Source organism: Podarcis muralis, chromosome 15 (genome assembly GCF_964188315.1).
Source record: "Podarcis muralis chromosome 15, rPodMur119.hap1.1, whole genome shotgun sequence".
Taxonomy (NCBI): Eukaryota; Metazoa; Chordata; class Lepidosauria; order Squamata; family Lacertidae; genus Podarcis; species Podarcis muralis.
The window spans coordinates 28,348,226-28,364,192 of record NC_135669.1 but is presented as its reverse complement, the minus strand read 5'-3'; the positions used below and the strand labels follow the sequence as shown (position 1 = coordinate 28,364,192).

General features: G+C 43.0%; 1 protein-coding gene across 7 annotated transcripts in view; it reads right to left on the bottom strand.

The window, feature by feature from the left end:
• ARHGAP32 (Rho GTPase activating protein 32) overlaps positions 1-15,967 on the bottom strand; it is a 203,648-nt gene that overhangs the window by 71,204 nt on the left and 116,477 nt on the right. For all 7 annotated transcript variants that reach the window (XM_077919218.1, XM_077919220.1, XM_077919222.1 and 4 more), the window contains one exon: positions 4,696-4,782. In XM_077919218.1, coding sequence (XP_077775344.1) covers positions 4,696-4,782 — 87 coding nt within the window. The remainder of the gene's footprint in view (positions 1-4,695; positions 4,783-15,967) is intronic.

Sequence of the window (15,967 nt, the reverse complement as noted above, 5' to 3'; positions counted from 1 at the left end):
GAATGCACAGCAAGGTAATATAACTCTTACGAGTATCTCCATCCAAGTAAGGTTGAGACTAGTAGATCAGCCAAAGGTGATAAAGCAAAATGATACAAGAGCTATTTGACAGGAGTTAGTACTTGCATTTTGATATACCAGCATATATGGAAGCAAGAATTGATCAAATTCTGTTTCAGAAAGCCTTTCAGAACAAACTAAGGAGAAAGTGTGCATGACACCACACATTCTTGTAAGTTATTGAAATGCATGCCCTTTCATAATAAACAAACAAACAAATATCAAAAAATCAAACATGGAGAGAATTATTCTTTGTAGAACTATCTTCCTCAAGCCTTTTTAAAATAACATTTTCTTTCTTCTGAAAACAAGAGGGATATTACAGTAGCATATTAAAAACTTGCTACAAAGTGTCAAGATGATCTCCTGCAGCACAGTCAAGTGCCATATCTAATTATAACAACATGTCATTTATTGGGCAACAGTGGTCATGGGAGGTAGAACCATTACCCCCTTTTCCCTCCCCACCCTTTTTTCCTTTCATGTCATGTCCTTTAGATTGTCAGCCTGTAGGCAAGTCTTGATTTAATTTATTGTACGTAAACTGCTCTAGAAGCCTTTTCAGCTGAAATCGGGATACAAATGCTCTGTGAGTGCATGTGTGTGGCCAAGCTAAAGCCACCATATATTTAAATTAAACTTAATAGTTACAATGCAATTGGGTGGTGTTTGGCTTTGGTAGTACAACTGTGTAAAAACTTTTTAACACACAATGGCTGAATCCAGATAAGTGTGCTAGGTTTCACTGCAGTCAAACCAACCTACTTGGGAGCCAACCCAATCTTGCCATGTTTCTGCCTTTTGCACAGCTGTCCATCCCATGGAATACAGTATGTTTTCCAGCAACACTCCAGGTTTTTGAAAATAAAAATGGATTTTCATGTTAACAACTGCCTCCACCCCCCCCCCCCCCAATACAATGACTCCTTAGTATAGATGTTGGCAGAAATGGGTCAACTATGCTATGCTGGCTCATTGCCATTTTGATATATTTGTATTATAAAAAATAAAATTGCAGGTGTGGTTTTTTAAAATTCTACTACTTTTGGGGGATTAATAGTATTGAGTTGCCAGCCGAACCCAGAATGTTTGTCTCAAGTTTCACTTGACATGGAGCACTGCATGTGTCAAAGTATATATACTCATTGCTTCAATGTTATTGGACTGCTGTATTAATACTAAATGAGGAACAGCTCTTCTCATATGAACACATCTTTTTTTCAAAAATATATACCTTGAAAGTCATATTGCTTGTATTAGCACTTCATTTTAAACCACAGTTTACTGTTAAAATGGAAATTGCTCCCGTATCACTCCACCTCTAGCACAAGTTTAGTATTATGTCTAAACTGAGGACAGATATCTGTTCTGTTCAAACAAAAATTGTTAAGTCAAGAACATTGACTTAATGTCATGGTTTGCTTGGAACATAGCACCAAACTAAGGATTATGGCTTGCTGTTCCTGTTTGCACTAAGGTAGGAGTGATACGGGGGCCATCTGCATGTTCATGGTAAACCATAAACTATGGTTTACAACAATAAGCAAATGCTGCTATTATCAGAAGAAACTAGGTGTGCTTGGTGTAAAAATGTCAAGCTACAGACTTCCCTTAAGGAACACTGCGTAAGTGTTCACAAAGCTAAGTGAAGAAAGGTTAAATAATAATGGCAACATAGCCTAACACACAACTCAGCGCACTAAAGACAAAACCAAGGAGATTAAATATAATGGTAGAGTCTAACCTGGACTTCTCTAAGCTAAAGAGGGGTTTAACATATGTCAAGCATAGGCAAACTCAGCCCTCCAGATGTTTTGGGACTACAACTCCCATACTCCCCGACCAACCCAAAACATCTGGAGGGTCGAGTTTGCCTATGCCTGACATATGTAGCGACTGCAAACAAAATATGAATTACATAAGAGAGAAAGTGCTGGTGATGTTTTTCCACATCCACATCCACACCCACACGCCACAGTTTCATCTGTGAGGAAATGGAGAAAGATATGGAGAAAGTGTATTTAGGGCAACTGTAGTATAATTTGCTAGTCAATTAACTGCTGGAAGAATTTACCTCCAGGTGATTGGATTCCCAAATTTACTTAGCAGAAATGGCCTTTCCATTCATCTTTGGCCACTTACTTACTTACTCTCTCTCTCTCTCTCTCTCTCTCTCTCTCTCTCACACACACACACACACACACACACAAAATTATCTATATTTCCACCCCAATTCAGTCTACCAAAGCAGAATTCAGATATATTTGTCCACCAGGGACTGTATCTGGGAAGAGATCAGAAATAGGCTTCTGGTTTATATGCTCTTTGTCCTATTCCTCTCACCAAGGGAGGAAAGAAGCAACTGAAAAGGGAGTCCTCGCACTGATTTGACCATGGGATTTGGCATCTGACCAGTAACCATCAGGTGAGGTGGGGGTGGAGTGAGGAGAAGCAGAAATTAGTGAGGGTTGGGTTTGGAGAGGAGACACTGATAAGCTCCCCAGCACTCTCTCACTTGACTCAAGCAACTCCTCAATTACCTGTAAAACAATATTTAACACCAAGGAAAAACCATGTCATAAAGACTTATTATGCACAACAACACCCCCTCCTTCCAAAATAAACATTTCCAGACTGTAACATGTTTAATGGGATTCTGCCAAGTCAGGCAGAGTTTGAGCTGGCACATTAAAGTAGCAGTGCTTGAAAGTTTTTTGTCTGATTATCTGCTGCAGATCGAGTTGACAAACTAAAGTACTTTCAACAGGCTACTCAGTGAAGGGAATGTAACAGGTTTTCCAGTCCAGGAGTTCTAAACAGCAGTGCTGGGATGACTCATTTCTTTTGCTTTCCACAATGCTACTTTCATTTGCAGCAAAATGCTCCTAAAGAGCTAAAACTACTGAAAAGTATATAGATTTGGGCCAAGCTAACAAGCTAGCTTCTGGATGCAATCAAAACTATTACACCATTTCAATGGCTTATTTCATCTTAGAACGCTTCAAAAACTACTGCAGCAAGCCCAATATCTGTTGTCATTTATAGTGATTATCCCATATTAATTTCCTTTCATAGTTGTTCCAACTTTTTTGACCTGATGTTGATGACTGATTCAAAAGCAATTGCCTGGGCACATTTACACAGGCCATCAGACTTTATAGAACAGAGTTGGGAACACAGGAAATATGTGTTGTGCTAGATACTGCATGTATTTTAATTGTATATATTGTACTTCATTGTATTACAGTTTGAATTCCATAGAACTCATATTATAATACAAGAAAATTAATATAGAAAATAAAATATGAAAATTAAATGAGGAAGCACTGCAGACCACTCACGGAGCACTCATAATCTGTGGACCACATTTTGGGAACCCCTGAACTAAAGCATCCACAAAAATTGGCTGCATGGGTTGCCCAGGCTGCTCTAGTCCTCTGATGGCCCCACGTGTCTTAACATGGTACCAAGCACAAGCCAAATAATCCAGACATTTCTCTCTCGGTTTAAATGAGCATAACTCTTAACATGTGGACACAGCTCCTGAACTGCAGAGTCTGCTAGACAGAAAACTGGAGCTGAAGGCACATCAACTACTCCCTGCTGAACTTGACACCACTGAGCAGGATCATTGCTGATCATGTACAGTAAGTGTGCCAACTACCATGCCCAGGATAATCATTGTGGATTCTCAGTTGATCCAGAGAACTAAGAATGTTTCACTCTGTAGTGTAACATGCAGAGTCTAGTCCTGCTTTTCACTTTGAGGAAAGGCTGTCTGGTCTCTGCTGAATCTTTGTCTTCATGCAGGTTGTTCACCTCTGTTCCCACTACTCCCTACTTTACAGACTGAATAGCTGTAAAATAAAATGGTTTACGTGTGTGCTATCCTCTCAAAACCTTGCGTCTTAGAACGATTAGTAACAGCATTCTGCTTTGTTCAACTCTACAGATGAGAAATATGACCTACGCACTCAACGACTGGTATTTAGTTGAAACACCTGCACCTCATGCAGATGGGAATAACTGCCCAGGTTTTTCAAGGTGACAACCATGGGTACAGCCTAACAGATTCCACAGGATATGGCACTAGGCAAGTAAGAGAGAATCAACAAAAGGTTAATCCACATTTTTATTTTGATCCTCAAAAGTTCTTTGCCAGGCATGGAAACAAATGCTTCAATAGGTTATATTAAGGGTCATTTGCCATCTTCAATTTCTGACATTGTTACGCCCTGCTTCGGTCCACTGAGTAGCTTTGCTCAATGCACAAGTTTCAAAAATTAGGAAATGAGCCACAATATTCTGACAACTGAATGCTAAATCCTGAACCATCATTTCATTGGTTAGTTTAGGAATACAAATAACCTCACTACATGTGCAATCACTACGGAAACACAAGGACACATATACGCATGAGACTGCAATTCCAGGATAAATATTGCTGCAACCGATATAGCAGAAGTTTACATTTCTCATTAAAACCTAGCATTTCTCCTGATTAAATCTTCAGGATTCCTCTTACCCCACAACAAAGAATGGAAATGTGAAAAAGCCAGACAGCAGAATATCATATAGCACATGCAGTGTTTCATAAAAGTCATGGGGAAGGTAAAGAAAAGTCTTAATGCTTACCTGACAATAGATCTGTACAAGATAAACTAGTTCCTTGGATTCACAACCATTCCTTGTTACTTCATTCTGTTCCTCTGGGAGCGAAAGCTACTCCAAGCAGCAAGGGGGGGGGGGGGAGAGAGAGAGAGAGAGATGGACCAGGTTAATTAACAAGAAGCGTACAAAAAGAAGGAGGTTCAGGTGCACCTTGCTCTATGATGTTCTGTAGATCAAGGAACTTAAACTTGTACTTTTTATCAGACAAACTATTTCACATTCCCTAGAACATAAATCTTTGTATATACTGTTTATTTTCTACACCGAACTTTTAAAAACTAAGCACAGTATGTATGCCAATAAGACAATTCAGAGAGTTCAACACAAAATATTAAATCCCCAGTTACCAAATACTGCAAAATTCATGTTCAGAGAGACATTCACACAATCTGCTATGAATATTTATGGGAATCTTGTTGTAACTAACCACTTCATTACATTTTAAGATGCTCAAGCAGTCTCTAAATAAAAGATGTCTAAATTTTAATGTAATTGGAGAAATTTACTGTCACATGATACTTTATAGCAGAAATTTATCAAAATAAAAAGGCAATAAACACTCTATAGCAAGCATCCCCGAAGAGAGCTATATAATCTCAAATTATTCTTGAGTAGACAAAGTTGCCAGGCCTCACCTTGAAAATTCACCCAATCAGTGGGACTGGCTTCCATGAGCATACAGGTGCTCAGCCTCAGTAAAGCATCCTCCCTTGACTAGACAGAATTTCCTGAATATTAACTATTCCACTATTGGTTATTGTCAGGGAACTGCCATCGGAAGGACAGGAGGTGCAAAGGCTCCCTCAGGTTGAAAGAGACGGAGCAGCTGAAGAGGGAACCAGTAGGGGGCGAGCAGGAACTTCCAGGGAAAGTGAGTCGGAGGGGTGGCTCAGAGACGTTTCCAGCGAAAACAGTGGAGAGGTCTCAGGACCTCCTATAGGGACACCCACGCCTCGCCGGAAACTGTCACGCAGAGAGTCCAGAAGACGTGTTTCCGTGAAAGAGCTTTTATGTTGGAAACGTTTCCGAAAGCAACCACTTTCGGATTCTACTAGCGATTGACGCAGCCATGCCGGAGGGGCTCCGTCACAGGCAGAGGTTTGAAAACCTGATCAAACTCTGAGGGACTTGCATTTTACGCACAAGCAGCTCATCATCCCACCACAGCAATCCGAAAGTCACTGAAAGCCAGCTTGTGCAAGCAGCGGCATCATGAGCGACCCAGCCGGAACCGGAGGAGCAGGAGCAGCTGGAGGAGGTCCAAGCCTGGAAGAAAGGTACAGGGCGTTGGAGATCCAGCTGGCCATGCAAACGGCGAGGCTTGAGGAGAGGAGGGCTCAGGATGCAGAAAAGGGAAAGGAGAAAACCACCTCGATAGCCAGAAAGGTGCCAGGATTGGTGCAGAAATTCGGGGGAGATCCCAGAAACTATCATGCCTTTAGAACTGAGATGCAATACGCTCTCAACCTGCAGTATGATGACTTCCCCGACGAGGAATCGCGAGTGGCTTTTGTAATTGGCCATCTCGAAGGGGGGGCGAAGGATTGGGTTCGACCCCTGATGGCAGTGAATAATGAGATACTAAAGGACACGAGGAAGTTTTTTCGTGCCATGGACCTGATGTTTTCCAGTGACATTGAGCAGGGGGTGGTACGAAGGCAGTTAATGGCTTGCAAACAGGGGAGCCGATCTGTCCGTGAGTACTGGACTGAGTTTACTATGCTGATTCATAAATTGGGGTGGGACCTATCAGCGGAACCCATCCAAATGCTTTTTGAAGAGGGGCTTTCTTCGGCCGTTAAAGATGAACTTTCCCGGGGGCCAAGGGCGGAGTCTATGGACCAGCTGACCAAATCCGCGCTGGCCATAGGAGCGCGCCAGGAAGCGAGAGCTTTGGAAAGGCGGGAAGGGAAAGGAGAACGTTGGAGGGAACTGCGCATTCCGGACATTCCAGAGCCACCTTTCCCGCCGGCAGAGCCGATGGAAGTTGGAACAGCGCGGGCGCGCGCAGTTTCAAATCCCAGTGAAGGGCGGAAGAAGGAGGGAAAGAGCGCCAAGAAATGTTATCTCTGCCAACAGCCAGGGCACTTTGCCAGAGTCTGCCCACAAAGAAAGGAATGGCAAGGGATGGCAGGAGCTGTGGGGGAAAGGGAGGAGGAAAACAAGGAGCAAGTAAAAGCCAACGCCTGGCTGCCACCGTCGGGGCACAGCAGCCAGGCCAAAGAGCAGTGAAAGTGCCCACGCCAGAACCACCCAGACCTGCTTTAGTGATAGAAGTGTCACTAGAGCTGCCAAATGGACACCCCCTACAGGTCAAGGCGCTTTTGGATTCAGGCAGCTCCTGTAATTTTATGAGTAAGGAGTTTGCAGCTGAGCACCAGATACAGACCATCCCTTTAAGTAATCCCTTGCAGGTGACCACGATTGATGGCAGAGAGCTGTTGGGAGGAGAAGTTAGCCAACAGACTGTCCCGATGATAATGAGGGTGGCAAGGCACACCGAACGGATAGCGTTTAATGTGGCCACCTTGGGAGGAGCTCCCATCATCTTGGGGATGAGCTGGCTGGCGCTACACGATCCGCTAGTGGGCTGGCATCAGAGGGTGGTCTCCTTTGGGTCAGCGCATTGCCTAGAACACTGCAAGCAGGGGAAGGTTCAGGGCGGAGACAGAGTCACCCTAGCCGGGATGGAAGTAATGGGCAGAGGGAAGGTGCCCCCGCAATACGCAGATCTGAGCAACGTATTCAGCGAAAGGGAAGCAGACAAACTGCCGCCGCATAGACCCTTTGACTGTCAAATCAACCTACTCCCTGGGGCCCAACTCCCAGTGGGCAAGCTGTACGCCATGTCCGACAGGGAGATGCAGGAGCTGAGGGAGTTCATTGACAAAAACCTGAAGCGAGGCTTCATCAGAGAGTCCCGAGCGGTGGGGGGCAGCCCAGTGTTTTTTGTGGACAAAAAAAACACAGATAAGCCGAGACTTGTGTGTGACTTCAGGGCCTTGAATGCAGTGTCGGAACCCCTGGCTTTCCCTATGCCCCGAATTGATGACATTTTGACCAGGGTAAGGAAGGGAAAGATTTTTACAAAGCTGGACCTGCGGGGGGCGTACAATCTGATACGCATAAGGAAGGGAGATGAATGGAAGACCACCATGTTCACCCCTTTGGGAGCCTTTGAATACCTCGTTATGCCCTTCGGTCTACAAGGAGGCTCCGCGTGCTTTCAAGCGTTTATTAACCACGTTCTGGGGCCTTTGCTCTACAAGAACTGTGTGGCCTTTTTAGACGACGTGTTGGTGTATTCGGAGAATGAGGAGCAGCATGTGAGGGACGTTCGAGAAGTGTTGGGCAGGCTGCAAGCCAACCAGCTGTGGGTGAAACTGGAGAAGTGCCAGTTTCATACCAAGGAGGTGGAATTCCTGGGGTACCGCTTGTCAGACAAGGGATTGGCCATGGATCCAGGCAAGGTCCAAGCGGTACTGGAATGGAAGACACCGAAGACCAAGAAGGATGTGCAAAGATTCTTGGGGTTTGGGAACTTTTATCGGAAGTTCATCAAGAACTTTGCCCACTTGACGGCGCCCATCACCGACTGCCTCAGCAGCAAGAAGAAATTTGTTTGGACGGCGGAGGCGGAGCGAGCATTTGAAGAACTGAAAAGGGCTTTCGCCTCGGAAGAACAACTTCTGCATGTGGATTTACGAAAACCCATGAGAGTGGAAACCGATGCGTCCGACCGGGCGGTAGGGGCGGTACTTCTTCAACCGGGGAGGAGTATGTCAGAGTGGAGACCGTGTGCCTTCTTCTCGCGGAAGCTGAATAAATCCGAGAGGAACTACACGGTGTATGACAGGGAACTACTTGCCATTCACGAAGCGTTCCGGAGGTGGAGACATTTATTAATTGGGGCGCAACACAAGGTGCAAGTGTGCACCGACCACAAGAATTTAGAGTATTGGAGAACAGCTCGAGTGCTCAACCAACGACAAGTGAGATGGGCACAGGAATTCTCTAAATTCAACTTTGAAATTTGTTATGTGCCAGGTCCAGAAAACGTCAGGGCGGACGCTCTCTCACGCAAACCAGAGTATTGGGAGGGGGAGGGGGCGATTGAAGAGAGACATGTCATCCCTGAGGACCGCTGGGTGTGTGGGGCGGCGCTGGTGGGGCAACGAGAACTGGTAGAGGAAACGGAAAATGATGAATATGCCCAGGATAAGACGAGGAGTATCGAGAGACGAGGGACAGTAGCAGGTGGAGGGAAGGGTTCGAAACTTCGGACGATGAGGAAGGTTCTTTCAGGGGTTTTACTTCCTCCCAGCCCGGAGGGGAGGAGACGGGAGGGGGTGAAGGGGGCCCTGGAGGGGAGGTGGATGTCAGGGAACTGCCATCGGAAGGACAGGAGGTGCAAAGGCTCCCTCAGGTTGAAAGAGACGGAGCAGCTGAAGAGGGAACCAGTAGGGGGCGAGCAGGAACTTCCAGGGAAAGTGAGTCGGAGGGGTGGCTCAGAGACGTTTCCAGCGAAAACAGTGGAGAGGTCTCAGGACCTCCTATAGGGACACCCACGCCTCGCCGGAAACTGTCACGCAGAGAGTCCAGAAGACGTGTTTCCGTGAAAGAGCTTTTATGTTGGAAACGTTTCCGAAAGCAACCACTTTCGGATTCTACTAGCGATTGACGCAGCCATGCCGGAGGGGCTCCGTCACAGGCAGAGGTTTGAAAACCTGATCAAACTCTGAGGGACTTGCATTTTACGCACAAGCAGCTCATCATCCCACCACAGTTATGTATACCATTAACTATATATTTCATAAAGAAATGAAAAATAGATCACAGCCAAAAAACACCTTTGCCAGACTTTTAATTTATTTTAAAAGGGAATTCAGAGCCCATTTGGAACATATCCTACTGCCCTGGGTTTGTACCATCTATTCAAAAACAACAATGCTGCACAAAATATATGAAAAGTGCACTGTATGGAACTTAAGCAGGCCAAAAACAGACTATAAAAATGAAAACATATCATTGATTAGCAAAGACTGTGAGTACACATTCCATAATATAGGACATCTCAGTTGTGGACGATTATAATTACAATACAAGGCACACCGGACTAGGCCACTGCCTGTGTCAACCATATTTTTAAGGCTTCTCAGTCCCCCACCCTTCTGAATTAACTGTGTGCAATCATTCCTAACACAGGGCTGGTCAACATCCCAGCAACATCTGGAGGGCAGTAACTCCCATCAGCCCCAGCCAGCATGACCAGGGATAATGTGAAGCCCAACAATCTATAGAGGCCACTATGTTAGCTAACCTTGTACTAATGCAATAACCTAGAAAAGTCCGAGAAACTAAAACAAGATACTCTAAACTCACACAGCCAGGTGTCAGGAGCTGCTGGGGTCTGAACTGGAGCCACAGAACTGTGAGGCGGCCTCAGGCTGGTCAATGGACCGTTCTGAACTGTAAGGACTCTAAAAGTCTTTCCAGTCTCAGTGAAGCCTGAGCAACAACTCCTTCCAGAGCTCCGGTGCGTTCCTGTGTATCCTCTAGTTGTCCTTCATTTCTGATTTCTGGCATTGTCCTGACTGCTCCTCCTGGACTCTGGTTCCTGCTTGTTCTTTGTCTCCAATTCCAGAAGTGCTCTTTTTGTCTTCAACTCCATGGCACGCATGGCTCCCTACTCACTTCAATTTTCAGCCTACAGCTGAGCCCGACCACTAAAATGAAATAACAAAGCTACTCCTAACTACTTTAGCCACTTGCCTTCAGTAAGCATTAATTGCTAGCAGAAACATACAGGAAAAATGACGGAAAGGAGAATAAAAAGTTGTATTGAACTATAGTCAGCCACGCTTTGACAGTAAATGGAAAAGCTTATGCTTTACCTGGCAATAAACATATAATTGTATCATGGAAACTAGAAACTTTTTAAAGTTTTCCAAAATGGAGAAGTCTCAGCTTGCTACTCTGCAAGCCAAACAAAAACTTGCAGCTGGCATGACGGCTGCATATAATCCAGTATTTTATATTGGGGATGGGGGGAAGAGAATAGAGGGAGAATAAAACATTTTAATGTTTGAGATCTACTTCATTAACTAAGGGTCAGTTCCAAAACCATTCTTCATACCTAGGAAGAGTCACGGCCCTTCCAGTCACATGAGTATCTCTGTTTGCGTTAGGAGTGCAAGAACTTACGAGGAATCCTGCTTGATCAAGCCAAAGGCCCATCTAATCCAGCATAATGTTCTCACAATGGCCAACATTTGTCCCTGAAAAAGCCCACAAGCAGGGCCCAAACAGAACAGTGTTCTCCTCACTTGTGATTCCTACAGGTATTCAGAGGCATTTTGCCTTGAACAGTGGAGGTAGAACAGAGCCATCATGGCTAGTGGCCACTGACCCTAAATACATCTACTTAAAGTAAATCCCACTGATTTAGCGGAAATGATTTATGCACATCATTCTTCAGACAGCATCATGAATTAAAAATGTTTCATGTACACTGATTACATAGCACTTTCTGCCAATACATCCCAATTTCTCCTGAAAAGAATTCATGATGCTCAGGCCTACAGATGTCACTTAAACTATCCTCTTCCTACAGCTCAGTGGATTATATAATCCCTTTTTCCTCAAATGAGAAAATGGGTCATTCCATTTTCACAAGCAGAAGGGTGAAAGGGACCAATTTCTTTACATGAAAAATTGTCCAATTGCTGACAATACTAAATGAACTGTGGCTGTAGTAGAGCAATTGCTTTCATAAGATTAACATACTATCTAATATCAGATGTTCTGATCAAAACAAAGAAAGCAGTGAGGTGCCAAAAGAAAAACTAAGGCTGCAGTCTTACACACAATTGCCTGAAAGTAAGTCCTAATGCTACTTACAACACAACAACGGTGCCTCTTTCTGAGCAGACAGTCCTGCATGGGACTGGATTGCAATTTTGTTATTCAGCGCAATATGTAATGAATAAACCATGAAATAGATTCGATATGAAAGCAGTTATATACAGAATTTTGTTTAAAGAGCTCTATAATAATTCAAAAAAGGACATTTTATTCAGTTTTCTAAGGCTATTTACTCCATTGTTTATACTTCAGTTCTAAACCTATCTCCATGGAATAAAATCCCTTCTGTTGCAGAGGTGCCATCCAAGCAAACATGTTCAGGATCTCATAGCCTTAAAGTGCTTTATCATCCAGAAAGTTCATGAATCTCATACTTATTTACAATGCACTCTTAGGACAGCATGTGTACATTTGTTCCGGAATTCAACGCGTTGTTTGTGAATGAGTGGTCGTGGCATCAGCAGCAAGCAACCAAAAACCAACAAAAAGAGGATGAAAGGAGATTGAACACTCATCAAGGTCTCCAGGACAATTAAGCAAAAACATTTTCAGTGCTGCATATATAAGCAAGCAGTGGAGACAATTTGAAATAATCTCTTCTCTCCAATCAAATTTTGTGCTATCACTGTATGAATCTCTCTCAGTTGAGCAGATTTTGGGCACTATTTTATCTGGATTCAGAGGCCCGGTTCAGGCAGAAACCATGGGTGTTTATTATGACACATAAGCCAGCATTAAACTCATGAAGGAATGAGGTTCAGGGAAGTAGGGAGCTGCCTTTTACCAAATCAGAATATTGTTCCACCTAGTTTGGTTGTTCCAACACTGACTTGCAACTTCTCCAGCAGGACTCTTTCCAGTCCTACCTGGAGATGCCAGACTAAACCTAGGATCTTTTACATGAAAAGCATGTGCCCTACCACTAAGTTAAAACTATGTTTGGTTGCTGTGTTTGCAAATAGTGGTTTGTTCAAATCACAGCTTAACAAGACAGAATATCAGTATCCTGGGTTGTTAAAAGACTGTGGCTTGGACAAATCACTATTTTCAGAGTTTGGAAACAACAGCAAACATCAGAAGCAGCATATTCCTTGAAACCCAGGAAGGATTCTCCTGTGGTTTTACAGACACGAGCTTCACCTGTTGACATCATGACTATAGCACACCACACCCATATTTTCACCATATTTCTTTCTCCTCTGTAGAAATGTATACATATCTAAGTTTGTACTGGAAAAGCAGTCTTAAAAGTTGTGTGAAAAACAGCTCAAAGAAACAGGGCAAGAGGTGGGAGTGGGCAGTTAAAACTTAATTACTACTGAAACATATCATCACTGTGTTGCTCTGCAGAGCATCTCTGGAAATGGTTTTAATAACTACTCAGATATATAATATGTGCAATAACCTCTATGCTGTCAAACCTTTAGCCTTCAAATCCACATGATTTATACAATGAACCTTCTAAGAGGTACTAGGAAGACCCACAGAAAGAAATAAGTCTGCTACTAAGAGATGGCACCAGCAGGCCTTTTCACTCTCTAATAAATTCACTTCTTTAGAGCACAATCTACCATGCATCAGGATTTTTACAAACTAATTTTCAATGGAAGACATGCATCAAGGTGTCTTTCCGGCCTGCTTCTAGCACATACCATGTGTGTGCACATTTTCACTACCATAACCAGTAGCAGCACTTTCACATATATATGGGAGTCAGGATCAAGGCTAGTACATCATAAATGCTAGTCATGCTCAGAGTAGACTCACTGAAATTAAGACAGGTGACTAATGTAGATCCATTAATTTAAACAGGCCTACTTCTGAGTAGATGTTAGTTGAATGAAACTCATAATCTCAAATGTAGGTACATGCAGTTATCAACACCACTGCAAATTAAATTTGTTACAAATTCTAAATTTCTACTTTAAAAAAATTCAACTGCTCTTATTACTTTGCAATATAAGAATGAAAATTAAAAACAATACTTGAGCGTGTATGAAGTGCTGAAATTCTTTTGTTAAATTACTTAATATTTTATTATAACTTATTTTAATACATTGGTTACATTTCAAAACTGCAGATACAGAGGTTAATAAAATGCACATATTTACTTAATAACCACATTTAAATGTTGCCACTCTCAAAATGCTTCCCCAGCTGTTTGTGCAGTTAAGCCCTTACATACTGCAAAAATAAAAATAAAAAGATCCTTTAAGAGCAGCCCCTGCCCATACAGACTACACTTACTCTTGCTACAAATGATCGATTCTTTCCATGGCTGGAATCCGTATCCAAGGCCTAAGAGTTCCAAGGCTGTCCTTAGTTTCCCAGCAGCTAATTGAAAAAACCTTCCAGGCAAGGCATCAGCTCTGAGACACGGAAATGCCAGCGTAGCAAAAATCAAATTAAAATCCTCGCATTCTGCTTGGTCGCCCCTCTTCCTGATTCTAATGTTCCTGTGGATGAATGTGCCTATGAATAGGGACAGAAATCTCCCTCGGTAGCCCTGTTAGCCTTTTCCACACTGCCCATTTCATGCTCAATTTGTGCTGAAGAGAAATCAGTGCTGTTCCTTTCGTTCGTTCTCTCTCTCTCTCTCTCTCTCTCTCTCTCTCTCTCTCTCTCTCTGGAAAGGTCCCACAAGACGAAGCAGGGAGCTTAACAAGTGCCAAGAGAAACAACGGCGGGAGGGAATGCATGCAAGGATAGTGTTCAAGTTAGGCATTGGGCTGGCTGCTACAACTAAGAATGCAAAAAAGTGACAGGGAGTTGCCATCAGACGTCTGCAATAAAGCACCATCTCACTCCGTTTGGTTTCCAATTGCTGCTGCTTTTCTACTGATTTTACTCTGCCTGATCTTACAAACCAGTGAAATCCCCTTGAAGTCATAAGTGCTAGAGAGAGTGCAATTCAGGCCAATATTCAGCTTCTTAACATCTATCCAAAAATCAAGCACTGCTGCTGCATGCTTCACAGATTTCTGGAAGAGAAACTAATAAAATGTGAAGGGCAAGTTTTTCTGCTGTTGGAATACAAATTGCTGCCAGAAACAGGTCCGTGCACAGCATTACTCAAATGTGCTAAGACTGCAGTGTCAGTTCATAGAAAAGATTTGTTAGGATCACATAATTAGATTAACATAAAATGCTGGGAAGGAAAAATTAGGAAGAGGAAAATTGGAAAAATCCACAGCTGTAACATCATTCAACATGCAAGCCAGGGCATCATTTTAAAAATCAAATATTTATTTCCCATCAAGGGCAGAATTAGACCCTTAATTGGATGGAATAAATGTCATCAGCAGTTATGCAATTGTAATCATTAGGACTACAATTAACGATTTCAAAAAGTATTTCTATTCCATACTTCAATCAAGGAGGGTTTTAGAATGCCCTTTTGGAGAAATTTGAATCTATATCAATAAAACAAACAAGCATACAACAGAAATCAGCATGGAACTGCATTAAATAATCAGATCTAAGAAGTCTCAGAACATTAAAATTTTCTCACCAAAAGAGATACCAGACTTGATTGCAAACTAATTTCACTGAGGTGCAAGACCCAGAATTGGGTGCACCACCACTAAAAAGGTCCTTACATCTAACAGTAGTAAGATCATAGATGTTATCTTATACTTTCTGCAAGAAACACACGGTGACTTATCTATTCAACCCCACCTTTCAGAATATTATTTTCAGAACAGTTAATTAATAAAAACCATTAGGACAACACAAATGTATTAAAAAAAATGCACAAAACATATTAAAATAGCAGAAAATGTAGAATATAAATCTATAAAACAATCTTTGCAGCAGAATAAACCAGTTCACATTACATTTCAACAGGGAAAGTTAAGAAGATGTTTGCTGAATACCGAACACGTTAAGAGAGGGTGTCAGGCAAGCCTCGCTGGGGAGAGCATTTTAAAAACAGAGTGTCAGACTATGCTTTGCCCCATTGGTAGCCTTTGTGGTGCCCTCCAGAAGTTGCTGGACTCCACCTCCCATCATTCCTGACCACTGGCTATGCTGGAAGGGGCTGATGGGAGTTAGGAGTCTAACAACATGGAGAGGGCACCACACTGGCTACCTCTGTTCTACCCGATCTCCACCCATAGGGCTTTAGTGGGTGGGGCATCCAGAGAAGGGCCTCCAAAAAAGGAGCTCAGTAGACAGGCAAGTTTGCTGGGGAAAAGAAGTCCCTCAGGAACCTAAGTTGCAAGCCATATAGCGCTTTTAAAAAAGAAGCACCCCAGCCTTGAATGGTGCTTGAAAAAGGACCAAGTGCCAGTATAGTTTCAAAATTGACAGCATATTTTCCTTAAAATGGTCCCAGTTTGTTGTCCAACACCTCCATTCCATTTTGGGGCCA